The sequence below is a fragment of the Haliaeetus leucocephalus genome, unplaced genomic scaffold (genome assembly GCF_000737465.1).
Source record: "Haliaeetus leucocephalus isolate CR32 unplaced genomic scaffold, Haliaeetus_leucocephalus-4.0 Scaffold646, whole genome shotgun sequence".
Lineage (NCBI taxonomy): Eukaryota > Metazoa > Chordata > Aves > Accipitriformes > Accipitridae > Haliaeetus > Haliaeetus leucocephalus.
This window is the reverse complement of record NW_010973082.1, coordinates 479,858-505,056: the sequence shown is the minus strand read 5'-3', so window position 1 is coordinate 505,056 and position 25,199 is coordinate 479,858. Positions and strand designations below refer to the sequence as shown.

Genomic DNA, 25,199 nt, shown 5'->3' with positions numbered 1-25,199 from the left:
TGTTCTTTGATTAGACACACTCTTGTAGCAATCTGTTAATTGCAATTAACATAATATAGTCATTGTTCTGGAACACATTTATCCAGTGGCCTGAGGTGATCTCAGTCCACGCTGATGATGAGCCCATCAGTTCAAGAAGAATTGCTTACCTTTGCTGTCCAACAGCCAGAGATGACCAAAGAACAATCTCTCACTCTGCCCATTTAAACAACAGTCAGGGAACTACGCGCCCTTCTACCACTAAATAGCTTTTAACTTCAGGACCATCTAACCTTCTCACACCAAAAAACCCTGTTAGCACACCTTCGAGGACATAGGCAAAGCAAGGTTAACCCCGGGTAGATTTCCTTCCTGCTTCTCATCTCCTTAAAACCAAAAGAAAAACAAAACCTACCACAATGGCTTTCAGAGAAAACAATTTCCAGTGGTGGACCTTTTCCTAGACTGATGCATCTCTGCAAACCGCTCTAACACTTCCTTTGATAGATGGGGTCCTGTCTCCATTATCTTAGTTGTAAACTGAAAAATTATTTTTGTTTTGGTAAGATTAGTGCCTCTGAAATACAGCTTTACAAGAATCATTGCTTAGCTTCCCCAACTGAGATGAGATAGGATAATCAAATTTTCACATTAAAAATTAGCATGATTAAATACCTAAATACTACTGATGAGCTGACTATTCTAAAATGCATATTGTGGAAGAGCTAGTAGCATTGAGAAGCATTTCTAACCTCATCTGAATGTAAAACATGCAAGTTAGCATGGAATGATTTACTAAAGCAAAAACTGAACCAAGAAATTTTAGCTGATGCAATCTTATCCTCATTGCTTCTGCTATAACAGATAATTTGCTATTGGCAGCATGAGCAATGAATGATTGCTGCATTTCGCTACACCATGCAGAAGCTTGTTAAAAAACAAGGAAGTATGATAACATATTTCCATTAAGAATTCACGTTTATTATCCAGATTCCTGTTCTCCTAACCCTTTTCAGGATGCCCTTCAATTCTGCAGTTTTCATCTTAGACAAAAGATGATCACTGGACTCTGGACATCCACGTGTCAGAAGAGTTCTAATTAATCTCAACAACAGTATTTCTAGAGTCAAAATTTCTCAGAAATTGAATGAATGATCTTTAATTAATCACTCCCAGACAGTTTATGCACGTGTATCAATGTTCCAAGAATAGAGCATTCAAAAACAATCTGCAGGGAGCACAGAACTCCTGCATCTAGTGGCTGCAAGCATCGAAAGACCCTGTCTTTAAGAATATGTTTCCCTTAAAAAAAAAAAAAAAAACAAAAAACTTAAAACCCAGCAAACACTACAGTGGACAATGATTATTATTTCAAAGTCCACCTTTTTTGTATAAACTGAAGTAGAATTTGAAGACTAGTTGTCTAGATTAATCAGTTTGCCTCAGCTGCCTGACAACCAGTAATTATGCTCAAATATTGCTTGGATAAAAGGATTATAACATGTTTCAATGGTGTTAAGTCTGAAACATAACACCACTATCAAACAAAGAATAGTAGGACAGCATAGTGATGAAATGACAAACAGTATTTTCGGTTGAGTGTTTTTCCGTTCATTAGCTGGTTTTGGTGACGTGGGGTGTACAGCTCGCAGAGCTGTGAGCACGCCTCCTCTGTCAGCGCTCCCATGGTCGAAACCCACACGCATGCAGCTTTTCAGTGCTGGAGGTCCAGGAACACAGCCACAATCTGCGTCTGCAGTTGCCATTTCTCTGGCTAGCCCACGATGACAGCACAAGCAGCGAGAGCTACAGGACTCTCAACTCACCGAGCTTAGCAAAGCCCCAGTGCAGCCATAACTCCCGGCTGCAGTGCTGCTCCCCGAGCGACTGCTCACTTTTATGGCCACTGCTTATTTCAGCAACACATGGTAAGGCAAGAAATGACAAATACTGTAGGTGCAGACTCTGCAAGAAGCTTTCCAAAGAAATTTCCTCGCAGACAAACAAGAGAAATGCTAGAAATAATGAGGAAATTAAGAGCAACAGGGGGGAATCATAAAATTTGGCTTACTTCTCTATTAAATCCAGTGTGACTCCTGGCACCAGTCTGACACTCTTCTGCATACAGAACCTGCGGAGAAGAGAATAAAAATAAAACATACTAATTGAATATTTAATGACAAGGTTCTATGGAAAGAATATGGAAGGAGGTTTCTTTATTACAGTGCTTCTGCTTTTAAAATGGTGTTTGGGTAGAAAACTTTGCCGCAGCATAATAAGAATCAAACAAGGCCCTCAATATTCGTCACACTCATGATTATGCGGCGATTTCCATCGTCAGGTGTCAAAACTGGGGTATTGTAACTGTCATGGTGACAAGTTTTCCAACACATAGTGGTGGGGAAAAGGGCTCACAGTCATCCAGCACAGTCTCTCGGGAGGAGCAAGACGACACGAGAGCCGAGGAGGTTTATGCTTCTGGAATAATGATTAGCGTTGGCTGGGTTTCCCCGAAGAGATCTGGCACTGCAGGCAGGAAAGTGAGAAAGAGAGGGAACGAGAGGGATTCATCAAGTTCAAACACCTCTGTTATTTAATTAAAAAAAATGCTGACTCCATTTCCTCAGCATTACAAATACCACCACTTCAGGAACACCGGCCCTGGAAAACGCAGAGTCCTGTTAGCACTACCACTCGCTGTGCCTAGAAAATCCCAAGAGTCACTAAACCCAATCGGGTGTGGGAAGACAAGATGACTGCCAGCCCAGTTTCCAAGCACTTGTCTCCCTCCTCCAAAGCTCTGGGGGATGAGCTTTGCGGCCCTGAGGGCAGAAGTGGGAAACAATAGATGTGGGAAGAAAAAACAGCAAATTCAACTTAAGAAATTACTTCCTCAGTGATATCACTACCCTCCCAGACCATTTTCCCAGTACTTCATGAAGAATTTACCCATTGGTGTAATGTAAGTTGGTATTTAACCCCTACACTTCACCCCACACAGCAACAGAAATCTCTGCAGGCAGCGTGGGACCGGGAGGGCTCAGCTGCCCGGGAAACCCACCTCCCGCATCCAGCGGTAGCTGGAGTTGCTGCAGCAGGAGCCCCTCCTTTCACCAGAGCCATATCCACATCCAAAAGGCTCTTCCCAGGAAAAGCAGAAAACAATTACTTCTTTAAAAGACAAGATGTGCAGAGCCCAGTTTTGAAATCTTGAGGATCCTCCAGTTTTCTTGTGGCATCCCCTGCCTGCAGGACATCCATTACTGCCAAGAACAGGGACGGGCTCTGAAAAGCTAAGTGGTCTCCAGGCTGCTTTTCTGATGTGTGCGCCATCCATCATAAAATAAAAAAAAAGGCATAAAGCTATCTGTGAACACTACAGCAGGATCCCTACACAATCTGCTAAAATATAAAAATCTTACAACACTGCTTTACAGAATCACGCAGGTAAATACCCCTCTCAAACAAAACCTGCAGGCAGAATTCAGCACGGTAGAATTAGGTCATTGGAATCAGGCTGGAGTCTCCCTACAGACTAAGGATGACAAAAGACTAACTCCTCCGCTCAGTGCCTCTACATTACGACATATCTGAAAGAGGACCATAACAGAGCCAGCACAACTTTGTACCGTTACACATTTGCTCCCTATAAGGAATGAAGAGTTCCACCTATCACCATGTCACGCAGTATTTTGTATTTACTTCAGAAGCCTCTCATCCAAGCCATGATTTGACCTAACCTCGCTCACTTAGCAATATTTTACAGGCTCACAGATTAACAAGGCAGCGCTGCACAATGTTGCAAGACACAACACTAAAAAAAAAAAAAAAAAAAAAAGGATGAGCATCCTAACTCTGCTCAGCACAGCCAGTCTCCTCTGGGCCAGGCGGCAAGAGCACATTTGCCAGAGGGCGAACAAATACATTAGCCTCCTTTTTGCAAGGATTTTTCCTAAGCACAAGGCTTTTGATTCCAACTTGTTGGATTAGAAGCAGAAAGCTTGCCCCGCACATGCAGACATTCAGGACACACAACAGGAGAAATGCCTGCATGCCAAGCGTTTCCTATAACTTCTACAAGAGCAGGATAGGCACACCTTTGAGGGTCAACTATAAACAGATATTTTCACATCTAAATGTGTTCTGCAGCTGTCATTTCACACGTCCTTAGGGACCTGCTAGTATTGCACCGTGGGCAACATGTAAATAAGCTCAGATTTCAGTTATTTCATTTGAGCTCGTGGCTGCTCAAAGATGACAAAATAAAACCAGATTACATTTGACTAGTGAAAAATCATCCTTTCTGCCCTGACCATGGATCTGTTTGATATTCACCAGAATGGGAGTAAAGCAGCAAGCGCTTACTGCTTTTGCATATACTGGGCCTGTTACAGTAGAAGCCCCCACCATTGCCCTGAGTATTTTGAAAGAGATTAATTCATTAAAACACCATTTAACCAGTAGCAGACTATCTGCATTTTCTCTTTAACAACCACTGATTGCCAAGAAAATGTACTCGTAAACAAAATGTTCCTCATCCTGTATCTGCAACCCCCTTTCATCACTCCAAGGCTCTAAATGTGAGGTCTCAAGTGATGGTTGGTGTCATCATCACAAACATCAGGCAAAATATGTTAGATCTGCACGTAAACATACCAATAAATGCGAGGCAATAAAGAAGAAAACCAGAAATACACATAACAATGCGCAATCAGGTTCTGCTCAGACATCACAGGAACATTTTGAAACTCAATTTAGTTTCTCTAAATAAATTTGGGACAGAGGATTGGCTTAGTTAACTCCCAAAATCTCAAGCAGAAATGCAAAATAAATACCTCAGAAAATAAACACTTGAAGCATTTGTTTTAATTGACCCAACAGAAAATCAGCTGTCACAGGTCAGGTTCTTTTTTCCATGCACTTAGAAGCTTGCTGTATTAGCGTTCTAGCGTACAAGCTGCATATCCAAAATTCCTGAGTCTGAGCAGTTCCCAAACTTTTTGTTTCTTTTTGATTTGAGGGGTTTCCAGCACTTTTCAGGAGCCCTATTGCTCTGAGTGGGACTTCATGGTTCAAAGCCTTAGGGTCCTTAAGACAATTTAGACAAGCACAGCCTTCTCCCTGATGTGTAAAATCCTGAATTGCAGCTTATGTCTTAAGGGACTAATGATAATTTAAGCATGTGATGCACTACTGATCACAACTTTCAATATAGTTGCTTTTTGCTTTAGACAGCATGAGAGACAGATCTGCGTAAAACAGTGCACCAAACACACACTAATTTCTGCCTCTTTCTGCAATAGCTGTGTCTACTTCCCGATTAGTGCACATCACTCAAGATTAACAATCCATACAGCTTATCTCTAAGCTTGCCTCACATATAGCTATATATAGTTACATATATTTGGAATACACATATACAACATATATTTGGAATATGTCAGCTCCCAAGAGTCACTACACAGGAAGATAATCAGTATCAAGTTAGCCAGAATTGAATTCATACACTGGATTCCTGGAATTGTCAGACTGTCATTAGGAGTTTCATGCACCACATTCAGAAGGGCACAATTTACCTGTGTTTCTCCTACCGGCATCAATTTTTCTTCCCCTGAAATCAGACTGAAGTGGGTGCAGCTGCAACCCCATTTGATAAGTGATTTTGTCCATCAGTTGTTTACTTAAAATACAGAGCACAAAATAGGATGTATAGAAATTTATTCATCAAACTTTTATTTGCCCATAAATTCAGTATATGAAACCTCATTAGCCTGTCAGTCCAGAATTGCAAAAATGCTTTATTTCAAAAGCAATTCTGAAGGGTTCTGGATCAGCTTTAGTAAAAGGGCTAGACCGAAGTAAAAGAGAAGTTTCAATGACAAAGGTTTACATCTTTAGTTTAGGTTAACTGCCTGCTTTAAGACACCAACATACGGTTTGCATCAAACAGCTGGAATGCAGGAGAGTCTGCCTTTGCATGTATTATGTTTAACAGCAGTGAATAACAATGCTCTGCAAGCAAGCACTTATTATTTACAGGACTTGCATGGATAAAAACATAACCATAATAATGCCAATCAATAGGAAATATGAAAGGAGAACAATTTTCATCAGAGAATAGAGAATAAATTCTTTTGTGTGCAGTAAGCAACACACGTAATCATTGGAGTAGATTTTGTAGGAAATGCTTTACTTGTCCAGGAGTTTGCACGGCATCTGCCACCATCCATCCCAAGAACAGCTGAGGTTAATAGTTTTAAATCCTTACCCTGAGCTGCATTTTTTACAAACACAACATGTCCTATCAAACACAAACGAGACACAACTCTCAATCTCATGCTTATGCCAGGTGTACCTCTGCCTGAGAACCTGCCCTGATCACCCCCTTAGCCACGTTCCCATGGAGATGAAGTAACAGAAAATTCCTGAACAGATCATAATATCAAAAAAAAAAACCCAAAACCTTTCTCAGTTTATATAAACTGTGCATTAAACACTGTTGTATAAAGCAGTATAAATGTTTGGAAGGGACTTCCTAAAAAAAAAAAAAAACCCACAAAAAAAAAAAAACTAAAAAACACCACACCACAAACAAACACCACCAAAACCCAAAAAAACCTCTTACAGACACTCAGTATTTTCAATTTAAATATGGCACAAACTGTAAAGTATGGTTCCAGTAATTGCAAGGGAAAGAGAACCCTGAAGTCCCAATGCTGATAGTTTTCACTTCACTTAAAAAAGCTTCAGTTTGCTATAAACCAGTTAATCTTCAGTGGCATCAAAGCCCATGCTAGGGATTCTCACAAAGATTTAATGAATTAGTGAAAACAGCACGAATTAAGTGGTGTCACTGTGTCTGCATGGTATTGATTTAACACACATGCACAATAATGAGTTATTCAGAATAACTGCAAGCCTCAGCGTATCCACCCTGAAAAGCAATTGTTCCTCTCTCCTCTCCACATTAACATGGTGTTTTGGTGAAACGTTCTCCCTGAAGCCGAACTTAAACCTCCGTTTGCTGAATCCCGTGCCACTTTTTATTTATTGGTTGTGGACTCCATTCAATAAGTAATTTTAAAAAAACACATCATTTGTATTTACCAAATTGCATTCATTGTCACCTGCTGCTAGCCTTGAGCTAATCAGGTAGAACATTCAGTTAAATTTCAAAGTCTTTCTCCATAGATAAAAACAGCAGAAATCTAAACTTCTTCACATTTGAATAGCAGTGATCTGATTAGCAGCCATATGATAAAAGTAGTTCCCTGCGACCACATTTTCTTGGTTATAAAACATAGTATTTCTCAAAGTTCCCCTAAAGGAATTTTGCCGCATAGTAACTTTCTTCAGCTTTCAAAAGACAAGGATTTATGCAGGCAGCTTGAGAATTTTTACATAGCAGGCAGAGTTCAGAGCTAGCCTACCAGCAGCACGTCAGCATCAGGAAAAGCAAGCTAGCAGAGCTCCATGTCAAGGCGGTCACTTCACCAAGAGCTGTCACAGTAACAGCTATATTGGAAGTTAACCTCCTCTTTCTGTTCACCTGTCCCAGAAGAGAAGCACATCATTCTCCCGGGATTAGACGAGATCAAATGTCTCTGGCTAATCAACCAGCTTGATCCTGTTGCACACCTGCAAGTGCTCACTTGTGAGTTTTGATGAGTGGTTAGTATAGCAACCAGACTGGTATTTTAGGAAAACAATATAATGTTTTGTTTTTACAACAGAAGAAAGAAAAAGTAAGATGAAAAGGCTTTTAAAGCTATGAGAGGAGCACACACCTGCCTAACTTATTTAGAGGTTTGCCATTCCTTGGCTGAAACTCTAGGCTAGTCTCCCATTACTTCAGAGTCCTGGTCCATGACTCCTGGGTCAGAAAAAACATTTTCTCCCTAGCTCTCTCAAAACCTTCCCTTGAAAATATTCCTAATGTCACTGAAGCTCTTTGCCCTGCTTTTCAAAATTATCCAAGACTTCTGCCAGTGTTTACAAGCTGTGACTCTCTTCTGTAAGAAAATACCCTGTGAGCTCACAAAATCAAAAACAGGACAAAAAATTAAACAGATCTTGTGCTGTCCCTCACAGGAGCAAAAGGTATCAGTCAAAAGCACTACATATCTAAACGAGAACCTGGACAAGTTAAGTCATGTAGTTGGTTGCTTATTAAAGGCAGAAAGAGTATAAGAACTGTAAGTTACTATGAGTATCTCCAAAAGACAGCTAATAACTTTTGAAGCTGTGGCGACTCAATTGCTTACCATTGTCTGCAATGTCTATAGGCTTTCACCTGTTTTAACCTAGTCTAGCAAATGACCTGGAGTTTTTCATTCTGGCCTACACATAACCTTGAGAGGATCAAGTGAAACATGCCGATAGGAATGAATCAACAGAGCTATGTACTACCTGGGCGCACATGCTGGATTCCTCACACCATGTCCTCAGCTGGCACCAGAATTGGTTGTGATCTTCTCTGTTGTTGAGTAAAAATATTGCTCTTCGAAAGCTCCTGCTATTTGTAGCAGTCTTTTATAACTTTCTGCCTAATTAACTTGGTATGTCATTCCATAACATCTTTCTTTGGTTTATTGCTCAATTTCTTTCACTACAGCATTATTTAATGCTACTGTATTATTTACAGCAACTGCAATATTTGGAATATGATTTGTACAAAGGACAATTTACAAAAAGTTGTATTGCAGTATGTAGTATTTCTGCTCTCTGAAGAAGCAGATATTTAATTCCCAGAACAGTAAATCCCTTAATCTGAGCAAACCTAGATATTGAGCTAGAATCTAAAACGTATTAAGTAGAAGATAACAATATTTTCACCTTTCTAGTTCTGATTAATAAAACACTGTCCCAAATGCATAGTTCAAATCCAGTAATTCAATATTGCAGAGAAACTTTAGGTTAGAGAAGCATTTGGATTAACAAATCTATCATTTCAACAGAGAAGCTACACAAATTATGCACTTGCCTTCAATAATGGGGAAGATACTCACCATCTCAGAGCAATTTTGATCGGCGTAGTAAGGCATGATGTGAAAAGGTCAGCTGGCAGATCAGGGATCATGGGTAGCAATTCATTGGCTTCACATGCTGCCAGCTGTATGCAGTTCTTCATCGATGGCGGCAAAGGCATTTGAGCAAGTGGATGGTTTGGGTTAATTGCAGCCACCTGGAGAGATCAAGGAAATTACTCAGGCAGTGAATTCAGTGAAGTTAATTTCTGTACCATTTTGAAAATAACCAATGGAGACCTGTCAAATTTCAATGGATCTCTGGATTCGGAGAAATTTATGACACCGAAGCACCAGCCATAGCTTTAACTCACATACAATTAACAGTATTTAAGTGTATTTACCATACGATACCACACACCAAAACCAGCAACTTGCAACAGACTGAACTGTGATCACCACTTCAGAGTCTTCAGTTCACATCTGCCAGCTTGGAATCAAGCACTGTAGAAGCAAGTTGGGCTAATTATTCTTTCTTTTACATTTAAGCAAAAAACATCCTTCCTGTGGCTCATAACCATTCACCACAGATGGCAGAATAGCTTCAAAAGGAAAAATGCAATTCATTTGGCTGTACTAGGCTGCATTTCCTGCCACGGAGTATAGAGATGACCATTGTTGGTAAGCCAGAAGAATACCGAACTCCCTGTGTTTCTCCCCATACATGTTTCTACTTCACTAGAGCAAAAAGGTCAAGCTGGAAAAAGGAAGAGAAAAAATTACTGTATGTAACTAGAGAAGCTATCTTCCAAATAAAGAGAAAAAGAAATGTGCACTGCCTTCTGCAATGCAAATATTAACGTATCAGCAGATACAAGTTTTAATCAATGCTTTAGTAAAAGTGTTCAAGGTCCTTATACATATTCCTCTGGATGGAAAAAACACGGTAATTTCTGCTCTAAGCAGTGAATATTACACTGAAAAAATAATTCTAAGGTAAGGTCTTTGCATCTCAAGATCTAGAACTGTTCTAACAAGACATAATTTTCCAAGATTCAATTAGTTTATATTTAATTGGGCTTAATCACACGTTTAAAATACTCAGAACTGGGACACACATTACTGCAGATTTCATGCTAGCCATGGACTGATGGAATGCATTGGTCCGATGGCGTTTGTGCATCTGCAGACAAGAACCAGCTTTGCATAAATGTTATTCAACCCTTTCACTCCACATGCTGTAGATCAATTTTCAAAAGGCAAGAAAGAATGGGAAACAGAGCAGACACTTACATGGGCATATTCAGTGTTTTTTTTTAAATCAGTCAAGTCTGCTGTGAAAGAGTTGAGTTTCTAAAATTCTGACCTGCACTATGGCAATCGATTAATCTGTCCGAACATCAGTCCATAAAGTAGAAATACCATATATATCAGTATTCCCATTTTTCAAAACCACAGTGATTCTCCTAATTAAAATTTTGATTAAGAGTATGATTTTTGAGACTAATAGTTCACAGAATGAAAAACATAATTTTGATCTATGGTACTCAAAGATTCTTAAAGGAATAGCAGAAAGAAATGTAACACGTGCAGTGTCTTCATTGCCCTTTCATGTAATAGTTAGAAAGCAAAGACCCATCAAAGTGATCTATATGCTGTGTTATCAAAGTTAACAGAAGTATGTTCTTTCAAAGACCAACTCTTCAGCCAGTTTCATTTTTTTTTGCCAACTGAGTAAGGTGATACAGTTGACTAATAAACTAATCCTTTACCATCTTTATACGTGAAAAATTCTGTCTATCTGAAGAGGAAATCCATTTGGTGTCTCAGAAGGGTCGATGGGGAACAGAATACTTGTGTTACAAACCCAGAGCCTGGCAAAATCATATACCTCTTGTCTAGCAAAGCAACCTCATAAGCTACAGAGAAGTTTCAGATGCTGTTTCACAAATTCTGCAACCTATTAAGCTTTTTGATTCTTTAAATATGTTTTTTTCCATTCTAATCCCAGAGGCAGCAGTGACACTTTGACTTTCCCAAGTTGTCCAAATTAGCTAAGACCTGTCCTTGCTCTCGGTTGAGTTGTGCTGCTCTCAGCAAAGATTCATGCCATACCTTGGGTGGAAATGAAGCTACCCTCAAGTCATCACTTGTCCTCTACTGACATTTACTCTCAATAAAACTTAAGCTGTATGCTAAAAACAAAAAAAAGGTAATTAAAATACTGAAAAGTTCTTTTATTTGAGGAGAAAGGCATGAGAGACAGTGTGGAAAAGCATTAGCTCTTCCCAGATTTATAAATATAAGGCAGTCAAACTGCTTAGCTATGGCTATTCATTTCCTAGAGAAAGACTTGCCCTCTGGGCATCCTCATAAATGGGCTCCGTAGGTGGGAAGTACATTTAGATGGATTTTCTGCTTCCTGAGCAGTGTGAAACACTGATGCCTTGACATTTGTCATGGTCTGGTAGTGCCCCTCAGTTCTGATGGGGAAGTAGCTCATACTCCAAGACCTGCTCCACTCTTGGCTTCTACACAGTAAAACGAACTAAAGAAGCTGTGACACATGCAGTGTAAATATTTGTCCATTAGGAGATGAACTACTAACAACCATAAAATGAACATACAATACCAGCTAGTAATTACAGATCTTGCCAGACTTCTAGGGATAATGATGTAGCAAAACATTCTTTTACAAGTAAAAGAAAGGAGAAAAAGAAAGGAGAAAAAAAAAAAGACAGTTGAGTAAAGCCCACTATGAACACCTATTTTTGCATCTTTAGAACATCCACTGAAGTCAGACTTTCTAGACTGCTTGGTTCCCTCATAAATGTAACCTTTTATTAGGGCAAGATATGGAGTAAGTAGAAGGCTAAAGAAATATTAAAAAACATAAACTGGCAAAAATGTACTCATTCACAACTGTAAGAATAGTAAATAAGGCACATAAAGTTACCATATATGAAAGGTTACCAGAATTATCAGTATGCATTTATCTACAATCTTTAATTTTCTGTAAGCAGTCAACCAGATGTAGACCTTGCAGCAGGCCATAACTCGCAACTTCTTTCAGCAGAAACACAGTCTCAAAGCAAAGGGATGCATATTTTCCTGTGTAAGCTTTTAAGTAAAAATTCCTTACTATCAACAGAGTACTTATTGTGTTACTTATTGTTATTTCAGGGCAACTGACAATCCTCAGCCTTTCAGACAAATTAATAGTTGTAATATTATGTTATCAATTATACTGAAACATGCTATCATTCCTGTAAAATGGTGGTAATCTGAAAACAAATTATAGCTGTCCAAGCCAAGGAGCACTCAGGTTTGCTACTTGCAAGCACTCTGTCTATCCGGAAGAAGAGCTAACGGATTTGCAAGTATTACTGCTTGCAATTAACAAAAAGGGAAACAATATATGTATTTTAAACCACTGTTATTGAAAACATTTATGTACCTATATAATTAGACTGAGAAACAAGCACTTGATAGAAAACCAAGCCTTTTTTGAATTAACAAACTTCTTCAAGGTAAACGTGAGAGGAACTAACTCCTAGTTTCTGTCTCGGGGCAACTTCAAGTATTGACCAGACCTGCCACCTTCACACAACTCCTGCTGTGAGAATCCTCTTCCCCTGTGGAAGGCATTAATGCAACTACAGAAAAGGAGACGTTCCTCTCTCCCAGCAGATGGTGGATTAGAAAAACTCTCCCCCCAGACACGATGCTAATGCCAGATAACATTCTGCTGTGCTGTCGTTAAGCTAATTTTTTTAGAATTAATGTTGAAGATGGAAAAATAAAAACTGAGTTCCTCAGCTCCAATTAGGACTCGTTAGTCATATACCCTGCTGGAGGGAAAACCGAACAGGCGCTCCCACCGCAACACCAAATTCCTACACGAAGAACAAAACAAGTTAGTATGCAGTTGTAAGGAACGCTGTTGAAAAATTCAAACCATAAAGCTGCAAATCAAAAAGTTGTATCTCGTGCAGGAAAGCACACATCTAGGAGACATTTCAGCCTTCACTTCTGTACACCTCAAACGTGGCCTTAAGACAGCAGACCTTTGCTGGATGAAACCAAGTATGAGTCGGAGGAAACACAATGTCACAATTACACAGAAAATTAGTCAGAAATAACCAGCCTCCTCTTTTATCATTGTTAGCACAGCACACTCAAAATGCCTGCTTAATTCTCCAGAATTACGGTGTATTTATATACACTCACAGAAGCATCAGAGCTAGCTAACTAGATGATCAAGAGCACCCAGTGCCATCGCTTCCACTACACATTACGAACAGAGCTCAGAGCTCCAAGGCAGGCATAGCAAAGGGGTTTTCTAAGCAGGTTACTGCCTGCTCTGCAGACATCATTTCACCTGCCATTTTCTTATAGTGGCAGGAGGTCAAGTGCCTGCCAGGCAGCCCTCTGCACCCTCTTCCGCCACCAACATTCACACTGGCCTTACTGCTGTCGTGCTTAGTGATGCCAAACAGGACAATAACCAGGAATTCCAGTTTCTAAAAGCTGGGGTCAGTTTCCAGGTCTGAAAAATGTCTTTTGGGAAAAGAAAACAACAGCCTTCTATTACAAATACCAGGACAAAACCAAAACAAATAAAGGCAGGATCAACTGGAAAAATGAACTTTTAAACTAATTTATCACACTTAATACTATGCCACATCATATCCACATCATGCTGCTAAAGGGATGTTTCTTATCTGCAAAATATGTACTTTTGTTTAGCTACATATTAAACCAAATCCTTAACTTCCCATCCAGTTGATAATTAAAACAGTTCACAGGTATTTCTCTGAAATAGTCAAGTTTACCACAGTCCAGGGAAACCAACAGTCCTTACATCATCAGCATTTAACTTAAAAGTTTGCAAACACCGTAACATATTAAGAATGATGAGGATTGGTAGACCTCATTAGCTTAATTGCTGCCCTATAATTACACGATACAAAGCTATAATCAAGTGACAAAATTATCTCCACTATCCATTCCCCATCCCACCAAAAACCAGTTACAGCTGAACTGGCTCTGGCGTCTTCAAAGCTAGATCTGCCTTCACCCTCACCTCCCTCAGACGAGCAGTCTTGCCGAACATAAAAAATAATTTCCAATTGCAATCTGTCCACCAGGATAAGATACGACAGATTCCTGCCTCTGGTAAACAAAGTCATCTTCTTACTGAAACTGATCTACTTCTTTCTATCTACACAGCTCTTCACTCACACACACTAGCCATACTTTATTTACTAACAAAGGCCAAAAAAAAAAAAAAAAAAAAAAAATTTACTATTCAAGTGCTGTTTTGGAGGCAGCTCTCTTAAGAAGACAATGTATCATGCAGTGCTACAATATTATCTTTTCTCAGGTACCTTAGAGAAGTGTTAACTGCTTTTCTATCACTCCCAAGTTATCATTTCTTTCTGTGCTTCCCCCCTCTTTGGAGGCTGAACAAGATTTAGATTTTACATTAAGAAAGAGTATACCAGCCTTTATATTCCATGAACAATGAAAACACAGTATAATGGGGTTGCAAACTTACCTATAAATACGTTGTAATTAATTTTTACGTTTCTGGTGGAACCATGTATAATCTGATGGCACTTGGCCAGTGCTCTGTGCTATCAAAAAGAAAAGAGATCCCGAAAAAAATAAAACAAACAGCCATGGCTTCCCTCAGCCTTCACTCTGTCAGATTAAGAGAACGGCAAACTCCTCTAATCTCCTTTCAGTAAGATGGTCTAACAATTATCTTGATCACCCTATTAACCCCTCTTGAGTACCAGTTCCAGCTTTACTTCACCTTTCATGAATTTGAACAATTTAATAATTTATAGTTTTCTGAATGAATTCTCATCCATACTTTGTATAACACTGTAAGCACTTTTCTATCTCTGTTACCTGGTCTTCAGCTTTCTATTAATAATAAGCAGTTATCTCAGTAAGTGATCAGTAGCTAATGAAATCTAAAGATACAGAATGGGAAGCTGACATATAAGCCTGAAAGTATTTTCATAATCAAATAACTGATAGTTTTATCCTGTGTTGCAAAGAGAAGAAATACTAAAGCAGTTTTCTCATGTAACCTCACATATTTCACAAAATAAAAAAATAAAACCGAACAAATGGAATTTAGTATCTTTGTTGAAATACAGACTGACATCGTTACTCGTGCTTATCTTTCTCTCTGTAACCAACTGTCCTTGTCTGCAGACAGTCTGGTTTGTCTGACTTGCAGAGAGGAACTTTTCCAGCCCAAGATTCACCTAAGCAATTTATCTGTCTCACAGCAGAAACCAACAGAGACACCTGCGGCTGCCTTCCTTCCAAAACAGCTTCAAAGTCATTCTAGAGCTCAGCAAGAGCCAAGGAAAAAAGGAAATTCATGAAGAAAGCAGGGAAAGGGAAGGTAAAGTTAGGCCCATTTTTAACCTGCTTAGGAACAGAATGAGAAAATGAAACAAAAATCCAGAAGGGTGCTTTGTACGAACAAAAGAGAAAGGCTCCAAAAAATATCACAATGGAAGTCGCAGGCCGATAGGAAACTTGCAAAAGGAGAACAGAACATGACCACCACACATTTTCCTTGACTTAAAAAGATGGTAACCTTCAAAAAGCATCTACTACCAATACTATTGATCTGTGTCTTGCAGTTTCATATTCTTCCCAAGCCACAGACTTTGGGAAGTTTCTTATCTTTACAAAAAATGGCATTATCACTGGTTGAAGAGAAGGAATAATGAAATGATCTACATATCTCAAGCTGTTAAGACTGTTTTCTGTCAGTAGAATGGAATTCCCACCTGCCCAAAGAGTCACCACAAAAGCATCTCCAAAAACTGGAATTTAGAAGAAAGGAATTGTAGCCAGGGATACTGTTAAGACCTGCTCGAAGGTTGTATTTGTGAGTCAGTTGCCTAATTAATTAATATTCCTTCCTTGATTTATTTTTTTTTTTAAATAGTGTCCTAGAACTGTGAGAGTAAAAAAAGTTAACCTTTGAAAAATATGCTTTCTCTGTAAGCTAAAGCTAGCAGGAATTTCTGGCCGTGGGGAGTCTTGCCATCCCAAGTTGCTGCACAAAGAATCCTGACTTACTACCTTCTGCTTTGCATTTCAGATTTACTTCAATAAATTTATTAGTAATTACATTTGCAACGAAAGACAGCTTTTCATTAGAAACACATTCAACTTAAGCACCCTGAGAAACTGAAACCACCAGTGACAATCCCTCTGTGCATCAGGTTTCTTTTATTTTGTTTCGCACTTTCACATTCACTTTAACAGCACAAAACTCTAACTGCATCCAAATACGTACCCAGATATCAGACTTTTGCAACTAAAATAAATATGTCTAGTTCACCTCAGCATTTATCTAGCAGAAAAGACCATTAGGGCACAAATTGATTCTATTAACATTACCATTTAATTAGTGCTTGTATTAAAAATTGTTCAAGTTTAATAGAATAGCAAACTGAACCAGAAAGACTGGAGTGGCAAAATTATCTGCAAATTAATTTGCCTTCCAACAGAGTTTTAAACACATTTTTCAGCTGTATATAGCAAAGCAAGCTTAAACTTAACCTTGCAGCACAAACACAAATGAAACCTTTGCAACAGACTGATCTCACCTCCAACTCTTGCTCCCTCTGTAGTGCAAATTGTTTGAATGACTTGACAATAAGGCCAGCATTAGAGCAATCATAGACGAAAATGGAAGGACTGCCCATCCAAGTTTGCAGGTCGTATATGGAGAGAGGAATATACTGAGTATAGTTCTATAAGAAGAAAAAAACCAAAACACTCAAGTTACAAAGAGACAGAGAAGCAACAAAACCTGCATTGGTGAGATGATAAAATACATACAAAAAAATTCCAATTCTGAAATAACAAAATAAAACCTAGATTGAACATTGGGCATATTAATCAATACAAATACCATTCAACATCTACTAATAATGAGGACTATGAACCCAATTCCAACAAAAACAACAAGTAGATTTTATTGTGGTATTGTTTAAAACACTCAACTCTAAACTAAAATTCTAAAACTCAGCAAAGAGTGCTTTTATATATGCTAACAACTCCAACCAGCATTTAATAGTCCAATTTTATCTCAAATTTCTGCAACACTGGTAAAGAATGTAAACCAGCTGTCTCTAACTTAACATCAAACATCTTAAACTGAAAACTTCATCAATTAATCAAGACTGATAATTAAGACTCTGTAGCCCATCAGCAGCTATGCTATCTTAGTTTAACGAGATGCTTCATAATTTTATTACAGCCTTTAACTTCTGTGCAACTTCCAGAATTATCCAGTAAAATTAAAACCAACAAAGCCTGCCTTCAACAAAGTGAAGTACCAACAATTCAGTTTCTGTAAATATGAAGTATTTTGCCCCTTGTCTTCCATCTTAACCCCCCCTAAATAATTGGAGGCAAGAGCTTCTTAAAATACAAGGAGGATAAAATATCAGACATTTAAAATTAGCTATGAAAGGCCACACCCTAAACTAAGTGGCAGAACTGGAAATATAAACCAAAGCACATTTCTGCCATTTAAGCCTGCAAAGAGTCACTACCAAATATACAGTGGCTGACTGCATAATCCTTCCCATCCGCAGCCAGAGGGCAACCTGTTCATGTTCGTACAGCTTTGAACTCTGCCCAAAATCTACAGTAAAAGCCGTGATGTTCCTATTAACATCAGCAGAATGATGGATGGGATCATAACTCCCATTTAAATTCCAGAGACTTAAAATAGCTGTAATAAAACCAGTAAACTTTTACAAAAATCAAATTTTCAAGGACACATATCAGCATATATAAAGACAGAAGTGATCATAAACCATATGTTAGATAAGGTATGCAACAGTAAGTAATTTCAAAATCCAGTTTTGCCCATATTTAAAAGTTTTGGTTGTTTCATTAAAATTAATAGGAAAAATTGTTTATAAAAGCCAAAGTTTTAGGGAGTTAGGAGCTTTGCAAATTGTTGCAGTATAGAACGATACATGAACAACTCACCCTTGGCCCAGACCTTTGTTAAGCACATCACTCAGTTTAAGCACATTCCAATCACAGTAAGTTACAAAAAAAACCCCCAAAAAACAAAAAAACCAAACAAACAACCTGCTCTGACACATGTAATCAATAAGATTTTATGGGCATGCACTGTTTTAACTTTGTATTTATAATGCATGTTGCTACAGTTAAGACTGGATTATAGCTCTGATTAATATTGTGATATTTCCAGCCAGAAGAATTTTATGTTCCAACTTTACTGTGGGGTCACATATAACTTATCGAATTTGCTAATGATATGTAAATGAGATAGTTTGAAGAAAAAAGGAGTGTTAAATAATAGTTTTCTAGCACGGTTGCTCAGGGTGATCTTTTGATGCTTGCTCATCTTGTCTCTGCCATGCTGGGCCTGTCCGTATGTTTTGTTCTCAGTATTGACTTTGGTTTTCAGCAAGAAAGTTTCTGCTCTGTTAACACAGCTCCCACCATCCCTCTGTGACTGTTTAAAGGAATGACACAACAAAAAACTAAACTAGAAACTGATTTTGAACAGATTTCAGAAGCAAATGCTTAACAAAACTCAAAAATATGAAAAAAAAAAACCCCCATTCTTCAGATTTTGCAGAGAAGCTCCCCAGAACTTCAGAATGAACATGTTTGAAGTCGGGGCAGGGGGGGTGATTTTTTACCTTTTTGAAACCACATTGGGATTTTCTCAGAAAATAGTAGCAAGCAAAACTAGAAAAAGAACATTGCTCCTTATTAATACAACAGCACTCACAATAAATATATGAAAAGCATGTTATTGCATCTTCAAAATCTGGCAAAATGCCAGACAGTGCCAAATTAACTGGTTTACAAGGACTGTCTCAACCCCTCTTTTGTATGCCAATACTGTACAGAGAGCCAGAGCAGAAAGCCTACAGTAAAATAAAGTACAACTCCATAATTAAGTACTGGCTTGTAACGCAAGTCAACAAGAGCAGCCAGTTAAAAAAACAAGCCATGGCAATCTGCTACAGCATGAAGGAGGACTGCAGCTTCTGGCGCTTATTTGGTCAAACAGAGGATGTTTCAGCAGAGCTGTGGACAGGATGAGTGGTATGTAAATAGTTTCCAAAGGACTTAACAGAAACACAATGATGATGCACAGTTTGTGTTGCATATTCTCACATTAGCAGCGGAATTTGCTTCTGATAATGCACACATTTCACGTCTTTTTGTACACCAGTAAGACATAATAGACCAAGGAAAAGGACATTTTCAAGATAATCATTCCTTCCAAAGCATGGCACAATTTCTCTTTCCATTTCCTATCAAAGATGAAACAATGCTTGAAGAGTATTCTCTAAAGAGATTTCTCTAAAGCTAAAAAGCTTCCTCAGAAGATTGCCGAGTTCAGCTTCTGTCCTGGGATTTCTGAACTTCGTGGAATCCCTCAGAAATCTCAGGAAACGAACCTTGTGGCAATGAACTTACAGGAATCCATCCCCAGTTCTTTCTATATGTCTTATTATCTCTCTAACCGAAAGAGTTCAGGCACATTTTGTTTGTCAAACTGCCAACCAAAAATTAACAAACTAAAGCGCTATAAACGCCTTCACGTGCTGCCTTGGAGTAGCACTGCATTTGCTGAGCAGCTGTGATTAAAAGCTAGGGAAAAAAAATTACAACTGAAAATACTTTCTGCTTCCATTAACGCTGTCTCTGACCCCACGACGTTACTGAGCTGAAGTAATTTTTGAAGCGTGTGTTTCGAGGGGAGGAGGAAGGGCGCAGGGAAGAGGAGCAGGCACCTTCCCACACTCACACTCTCTGCTGCAAGGCAATGCAGTCAGACACACTCTATTCCTTTCTACAAAGCATATATAGAAGGTCAGGTTTAAATTCTAATAAAATTAATGCAAATGAGTATCAGATTATTTATTTACTACTCTCCTCTTCATCTGCCAGGCTAGATTAAATACCAAAAGGAAAGGCTTGCTTCATAGGTGAACCCTGAAAGGTGAAGGTAACCAGAGGTATTTATACTACAGCAAGCACAACTTGTCAAAATCTATAAAAAAATTAAACTCAAGGAAAACCTGTCTGTAGGAGAGAAGGCAAGTTTGGTTTTTAAAGACCAAGTTAGCTTAGCTACTAGCTTTTCAAGTGCCTTATCCAAATTGTACCATACTCCCTCCTCTTCCACACACCTCCCTGGAAGCATCTGAATGCTGTTAACTGAACAAAGTGACTGAGAAGTGCGGCTGAAGTGAATCAGGCTACATGATACTTCCTGAAGGTTTTATCTTTTTTAATCTACATATCAGAATATAGCATGCTTAATCTCTCCCAAATACACTACTGCCATGCAAGGAAGGCTTCTTACAGTGCACAGAGATCAGCTGCAAATGTCTCCCTCCAACAGAGCAGGGGGACAATCTGCTAATAAGCTCTGGCAGCTCTGCAGCCCCACCGTCAGAGAAACGGCAGAGCTGGAGCAGGGCTGCCCATCCGGGTGTTCCTGGGACACCTTCAAGAACATGTCAGTCCATCTGCCAGGCCCTTTGTCAACTAATTCAGTCAGCTACATAAGCAGACAGTTTTTCAGAGGAGTAGATAATAAAGCATGTAAGAGAAGCATTCTCCTTATATTACCATTTTAAAACATCAGTTCAGACAGAGCACCAACTGTGCAAGGCCAGAGGTCTAAATTAATTTTGAAATACCAACTCTTGAGAAATTAAGGGGAAGATATTAATGAAGATCTAGCACTTTGTGAACTTTCTCCAGCATCATTACAAAGTGCTCCTGCACCACTACGTCTATTTGCTGTCTCTGACAGCTTGCTGGCGCATGTTGGGAGATTTAAATAATCTGTGGTGCTACAGGAGAGATGCTTACGAGCAGCCATGTCCTTCTCCCCTAGCGGCAGCATACCTCCTCCAACCCCAAACACAGAACTGCTTGGGGTATTCTGACAACACCATGACATTCCTGGCACCATAAGCTTTAGTAAGAGCTGAAAGCCATAGCCTCTCACAAAACATGAGTAATAAACAAACCTAAGTGTTGTGACAGCAAAAGTAGATTTCCAAAGATGGCTAGTTGTTACAGGGGACTTGGGTGAAAAAGAAAAAACTGAAGAGGTATTAAGGTCCTCTAAGTTTCCAGCAGCTGCCAACAGCACTGCAAAGCTTTTACTTCTTCCCTCGCAGTAAACCGGCAGAAAAGAATAGGCATCGGGTCTGCTAGTCTGTGCATCCCAGAAAGCTCTGGCAGCCATAAGGCACAAGGTCGCTAACCCGTACAGCTCTGCCAACTTGTGCTGCATGCAGGCTGGGCTGCAGGAGCACAGGGAAGGCAGGGCCGGCTGCTCAAACCCAGCAGGAGAAGTCCTCTCTGTCACCACCTACGTCATCAGCCCCATAATGGCTGCACACCAATTTTATGGGAGAAAAAAAAAGGGAAGGAAAAATGAGCATCTACAGACTGAGAACAAAAGTATATTGAAATGTTTGGACAGACTCTTGAAATTCCATTGTTGTCTCCTATCCTTGAAGTAAAATAGATGTCGCACCTCCTATTTGCCACACTGCCCTCTACTCTCCTGCAGCACCTGCACCAAAACCTTGCTAACAGACTGACGAGTCTCACCCGGACCACACGCTCTGGGGAACAAGAGAAAGATGCTCAACCCACGGGAAGTCAGTATAATTCCAAAAAAATTTTATTTGCTTCGACAGACACAGGTCAGCCTGTAACACACCACATCCACCAGCCAGGCATGTTTCACTCCTTTTGGCCCCTCACTTGGATGATCTCAAGGTCCCTTTCAGCTCTGCCTTCATGCTCTTATAACTGAGACTTCAAGTGCATGCATGAGCATTTTAAATCTAATTTTAAAACGTCAGCACAGTCAAATTTCAGTACCTCTACTATTTCAATTCAAGAGGGCTATAATACTGAGCCTCATTAGGCCCTCTGCTTAGATCTGAGACTGAATTCTTTAAGACTGATTTCTAAACACTGCTGATTTCCACACACACCCCTGCAGTATTTCCTTAAATTGAATCTTTTGCTTAAAAGAGAAGTTCCACTCCTGATTCGTTCTTTCCCAAAAAAGCCAATATTTGGTAACATGCTGCAAAAAATACTGAACTTCAACTTTCCCCACCAACCTCTATGACAATCAGATTTTTTTTTTTCCACTGCCTGTAAGGTAAGTCAGAGAGAACTCAGCTCCTAATCACGAGTGGTGTCCACACCACATTATCCCAGCTGATACTGCAGGCAAACTGGCAAATACCCAGTAAGCTCTTAATAAAGCATTTGGCACAACACACAACTTCATTGAGTAGTAATTTCCTCTTCTTTCATGTGTAACACATTCCGCCCAGCGTTCTTTCTGGTTTATTTATTACCCACTGGCTGTTAAGTAAGAAGAAGGTCACTCCTATTTGTTCTTAAACACCAAATTCAGCTCCAAAATGAATTAGTATTCAGACCAATTGTTTATTGGTCTGAATACTAATCAAGTCTCCAAATAGATGCACCAGAATAAAGTGATGCCCTCTTGCACTTTCTCCCCTTCCCTTCTACCCTGCTCTTTCAAATTACCAGTGAATGATCAGTCAATTATAAAAATAATACAAGTGAAATATGAGAAAAGAAGCTCAGTAAGCTCCCAAAATAAAATAGGAGCATATATATAATATTGAATGCAAGTCCTATGTCAGCTGAATGTACTTTTCAGCTACAAGCAGTATCTCTCCATTTCCTAAGATTCCATTCTAAATCAGTTACCCTTAATAGAAACTAAATAGCTTAACTAAAGGGAAAGCAAAGTACATTTAGGTCACACTTGGAATCACTCGAAGGGTGTTGCATGTCATCTACAGAGCTGTACAAACCATGGCTACAAACTATGGCTAAGCAGGAATAACACATTCTTTAAAAAAACCAAAAGATACCTCTTATGTTGTACTTGGGGGGGCTTTTCAGTGCTCTGTGGTCTGGAAGCAGAGCTAGCCATATGGTTTATTGTCCTCATGCGGTATCTCTAGGTAGTTTGAACAATGGCTGTTCAGAGTTAGTAGACATTTTAAGCATAAACTTCATGGTAAGAACTTAATAATCAGTCAGTGATGTAATGCAGCAAAGCCAAGTCCATTGAGGAGCCTCACAGTTTACCCAGACATGACAGAGCTGGGGTGCTACCTCTGAAAAGCAGATGAAGCAAGGAAGTAGCTGGCTTTTCAGTGTTTTGCAAATGAGCTTTAGAGCATCTGAGAGTAGACCCTCCTGTCCCACTGGGAGGTGACGGACAACCTATTTGGTCTCACAGAAGTTCAAGAACATGAAGAAAGCAAACAGCTGTCAGCAGGGAACCAAACAAATACCTGTGAACACATTTTAAACCCTGAAAATCCAGCTGTTCTCTAACAGAACACTTCAATAATTTATACAACAGTAAAAAAATTCAGCTGTTCAGCACTGTTTCACAAAGACGCACCTTATTGAAGACCCAGATCTCCCCATTTACTGTTGGCCTGGGGACACCATGTCCATTGTAGTGGAAAAGTACCCGCTCTTCCTTGGCGTTTCGACGCAGAGATGTACACAGTTTCTTAACTTCATCCACCGTAGGATCAAGACTCTGCTTGTACCTGGCCTAGTAACATAAAATGTAAGATAATAATTTTAAATGTAAAACCAAATCTATTTGAGATGCAGGTACCTAGTTAAGACAGAAGCATGTATATAAATTGGTTACTTGGAAAAAGAAAACACAAAATATTTACTGTAGAGCTGAATAAACAAAATATGTCTGCTACTGGTGTGTGGGATCGCACACACACATGCAGTAACAACACAGGTTTTCAAAAAGCCTTCAGGAAGGCCAAATCTGTTTTCAGCATTGGCCAGCCTCAAAAATAACCCTGCACAATTCTCTTAATCATCAAATTCATACCCCATACATCTCCAACTGAACAAAATTCCCTCTTAAAGACAGAATATTGTATAAATTAGATATTCTGTAAACCTCAAATCTCATTCTGAAATGTTCCTTCCCTCCCATATGGAAAAGGGACCCAGCTCTCGCTTAGAGCCTTAAAAGGAATGAAAATACCAGACTGAAGGGTGGAGGAGAAGTTCAGATAGCTATTCTTCATGGAATAAGAATAGAATAAAATGGAATAAGAATAATAGAATGGAATAAGAATAAGAAAAGCAGCAGCCTCATCCTATTCCTAAGCCCCAACTTTTATTCCCCTTTTATTACTAAGACAGATATAAAAGAAACCTGGCCAACACATCTGCAAATATGTTAAACCTAGACAGAGTCTTGCGTTTTCTAGATGGACCGACAGCAGACACAGTGAAAAATTTTATGGCAAAAAGTTTGTCTTCAAAAAGAAACATGGCCAACTTCTTGCAGCTGTACTATGTACACTATGGGCATACTCATCTTCAGTAACGAGTTTACTTTTAACTTGCAGATCTTGCCATCCCAGCAGCTCATCACCACTACTGGTTCCATCAGGCCATAAACATGACTATGGCTCAATAGCTCGTCTGCTCTTTGCATGTAAGAGGTGTAGAGAATACTGCCGACTAAAAGTACAGCTGTTTTAAAAGCAGACTAGTTACCTGCAGATACTAGAAGAGACTACAGAAACCTACAGAGTTACAGAAAAGTTAATAAATGTTCAATCAGTGAGTACATGATGATTTTAGTCAACATTCAATGATGGATAAAAAACAGGGAAAAAAGATCAAAGCAATCTAGCATAACACTAACATAGTTTTAAATTAACTTATTAACTATTAGCAGTTAAGATCAGGCACTAGGTTACATAAGACTGTATTGCACTCCCCTCCCTAAAGAAGGGTTATGAATATAACTATATTTCATAACCTCACCTCAAACAGCTTATAGACAATGTCATTCTCAAGATAAAAGTGCACAAAAGTCCCAGAAATTTGATATTCACATAGCTGGGTAAAAAGAAGGAAAACTGATCGAGAGCCCTTGGCAACCGACCCTTACTTTTGGAAAAATTTTATATTCAATATCATCACAATTTTGTTTGTGGACACCACATTATCGTTCCTACCTATACAGCTCTACAAGCATGTAAATCAGAGCACACTTCTATGAGAAAAAACCCCAACTGTTAAAAAAAACTCAATACTTCAAAAACATTTTTACTCACTTAAGTT

At 39.1% G+C, this 25,199-nt stretch overlaps 1 protein-coding gene across 1 annotated transcript in view; it reads right to left on the bottom strand.

The window, feature by feature from the left end:
• The window catches only part of RPTOR (regulatory associated protein of MTOR, complex 1), a 160,815-nt gene that overhangs the window by 92,573 nt on the left and 43,043 nt on the right, over positions 1 to 25,199 (bottom strand). The window contains exons 4-7 of the mRNA XM_010578552.1: positions 23,488 to 23,646; positions 16,595 to 16,741; positions 8,988 to 9,163; positions 2,051 to 2,110 (exon numbers count right to left, since the gene is read on the bottom strand). Of these exons, the coding sequence (XP_010576854.1) occupies positions 2,051 to 2,110; positions 8,988 to 9,163; positions 16,595 to 16,741; positions 23,488 to 23,646 (542 nt within the window). The remainder of the gene's footprint in view (positions 1 to 2,050; positions 2,111 to 8,987; positions 9,164 to 16,594; positions 16,742 to 23,487; positions 23,647 to 25,199) is intronic.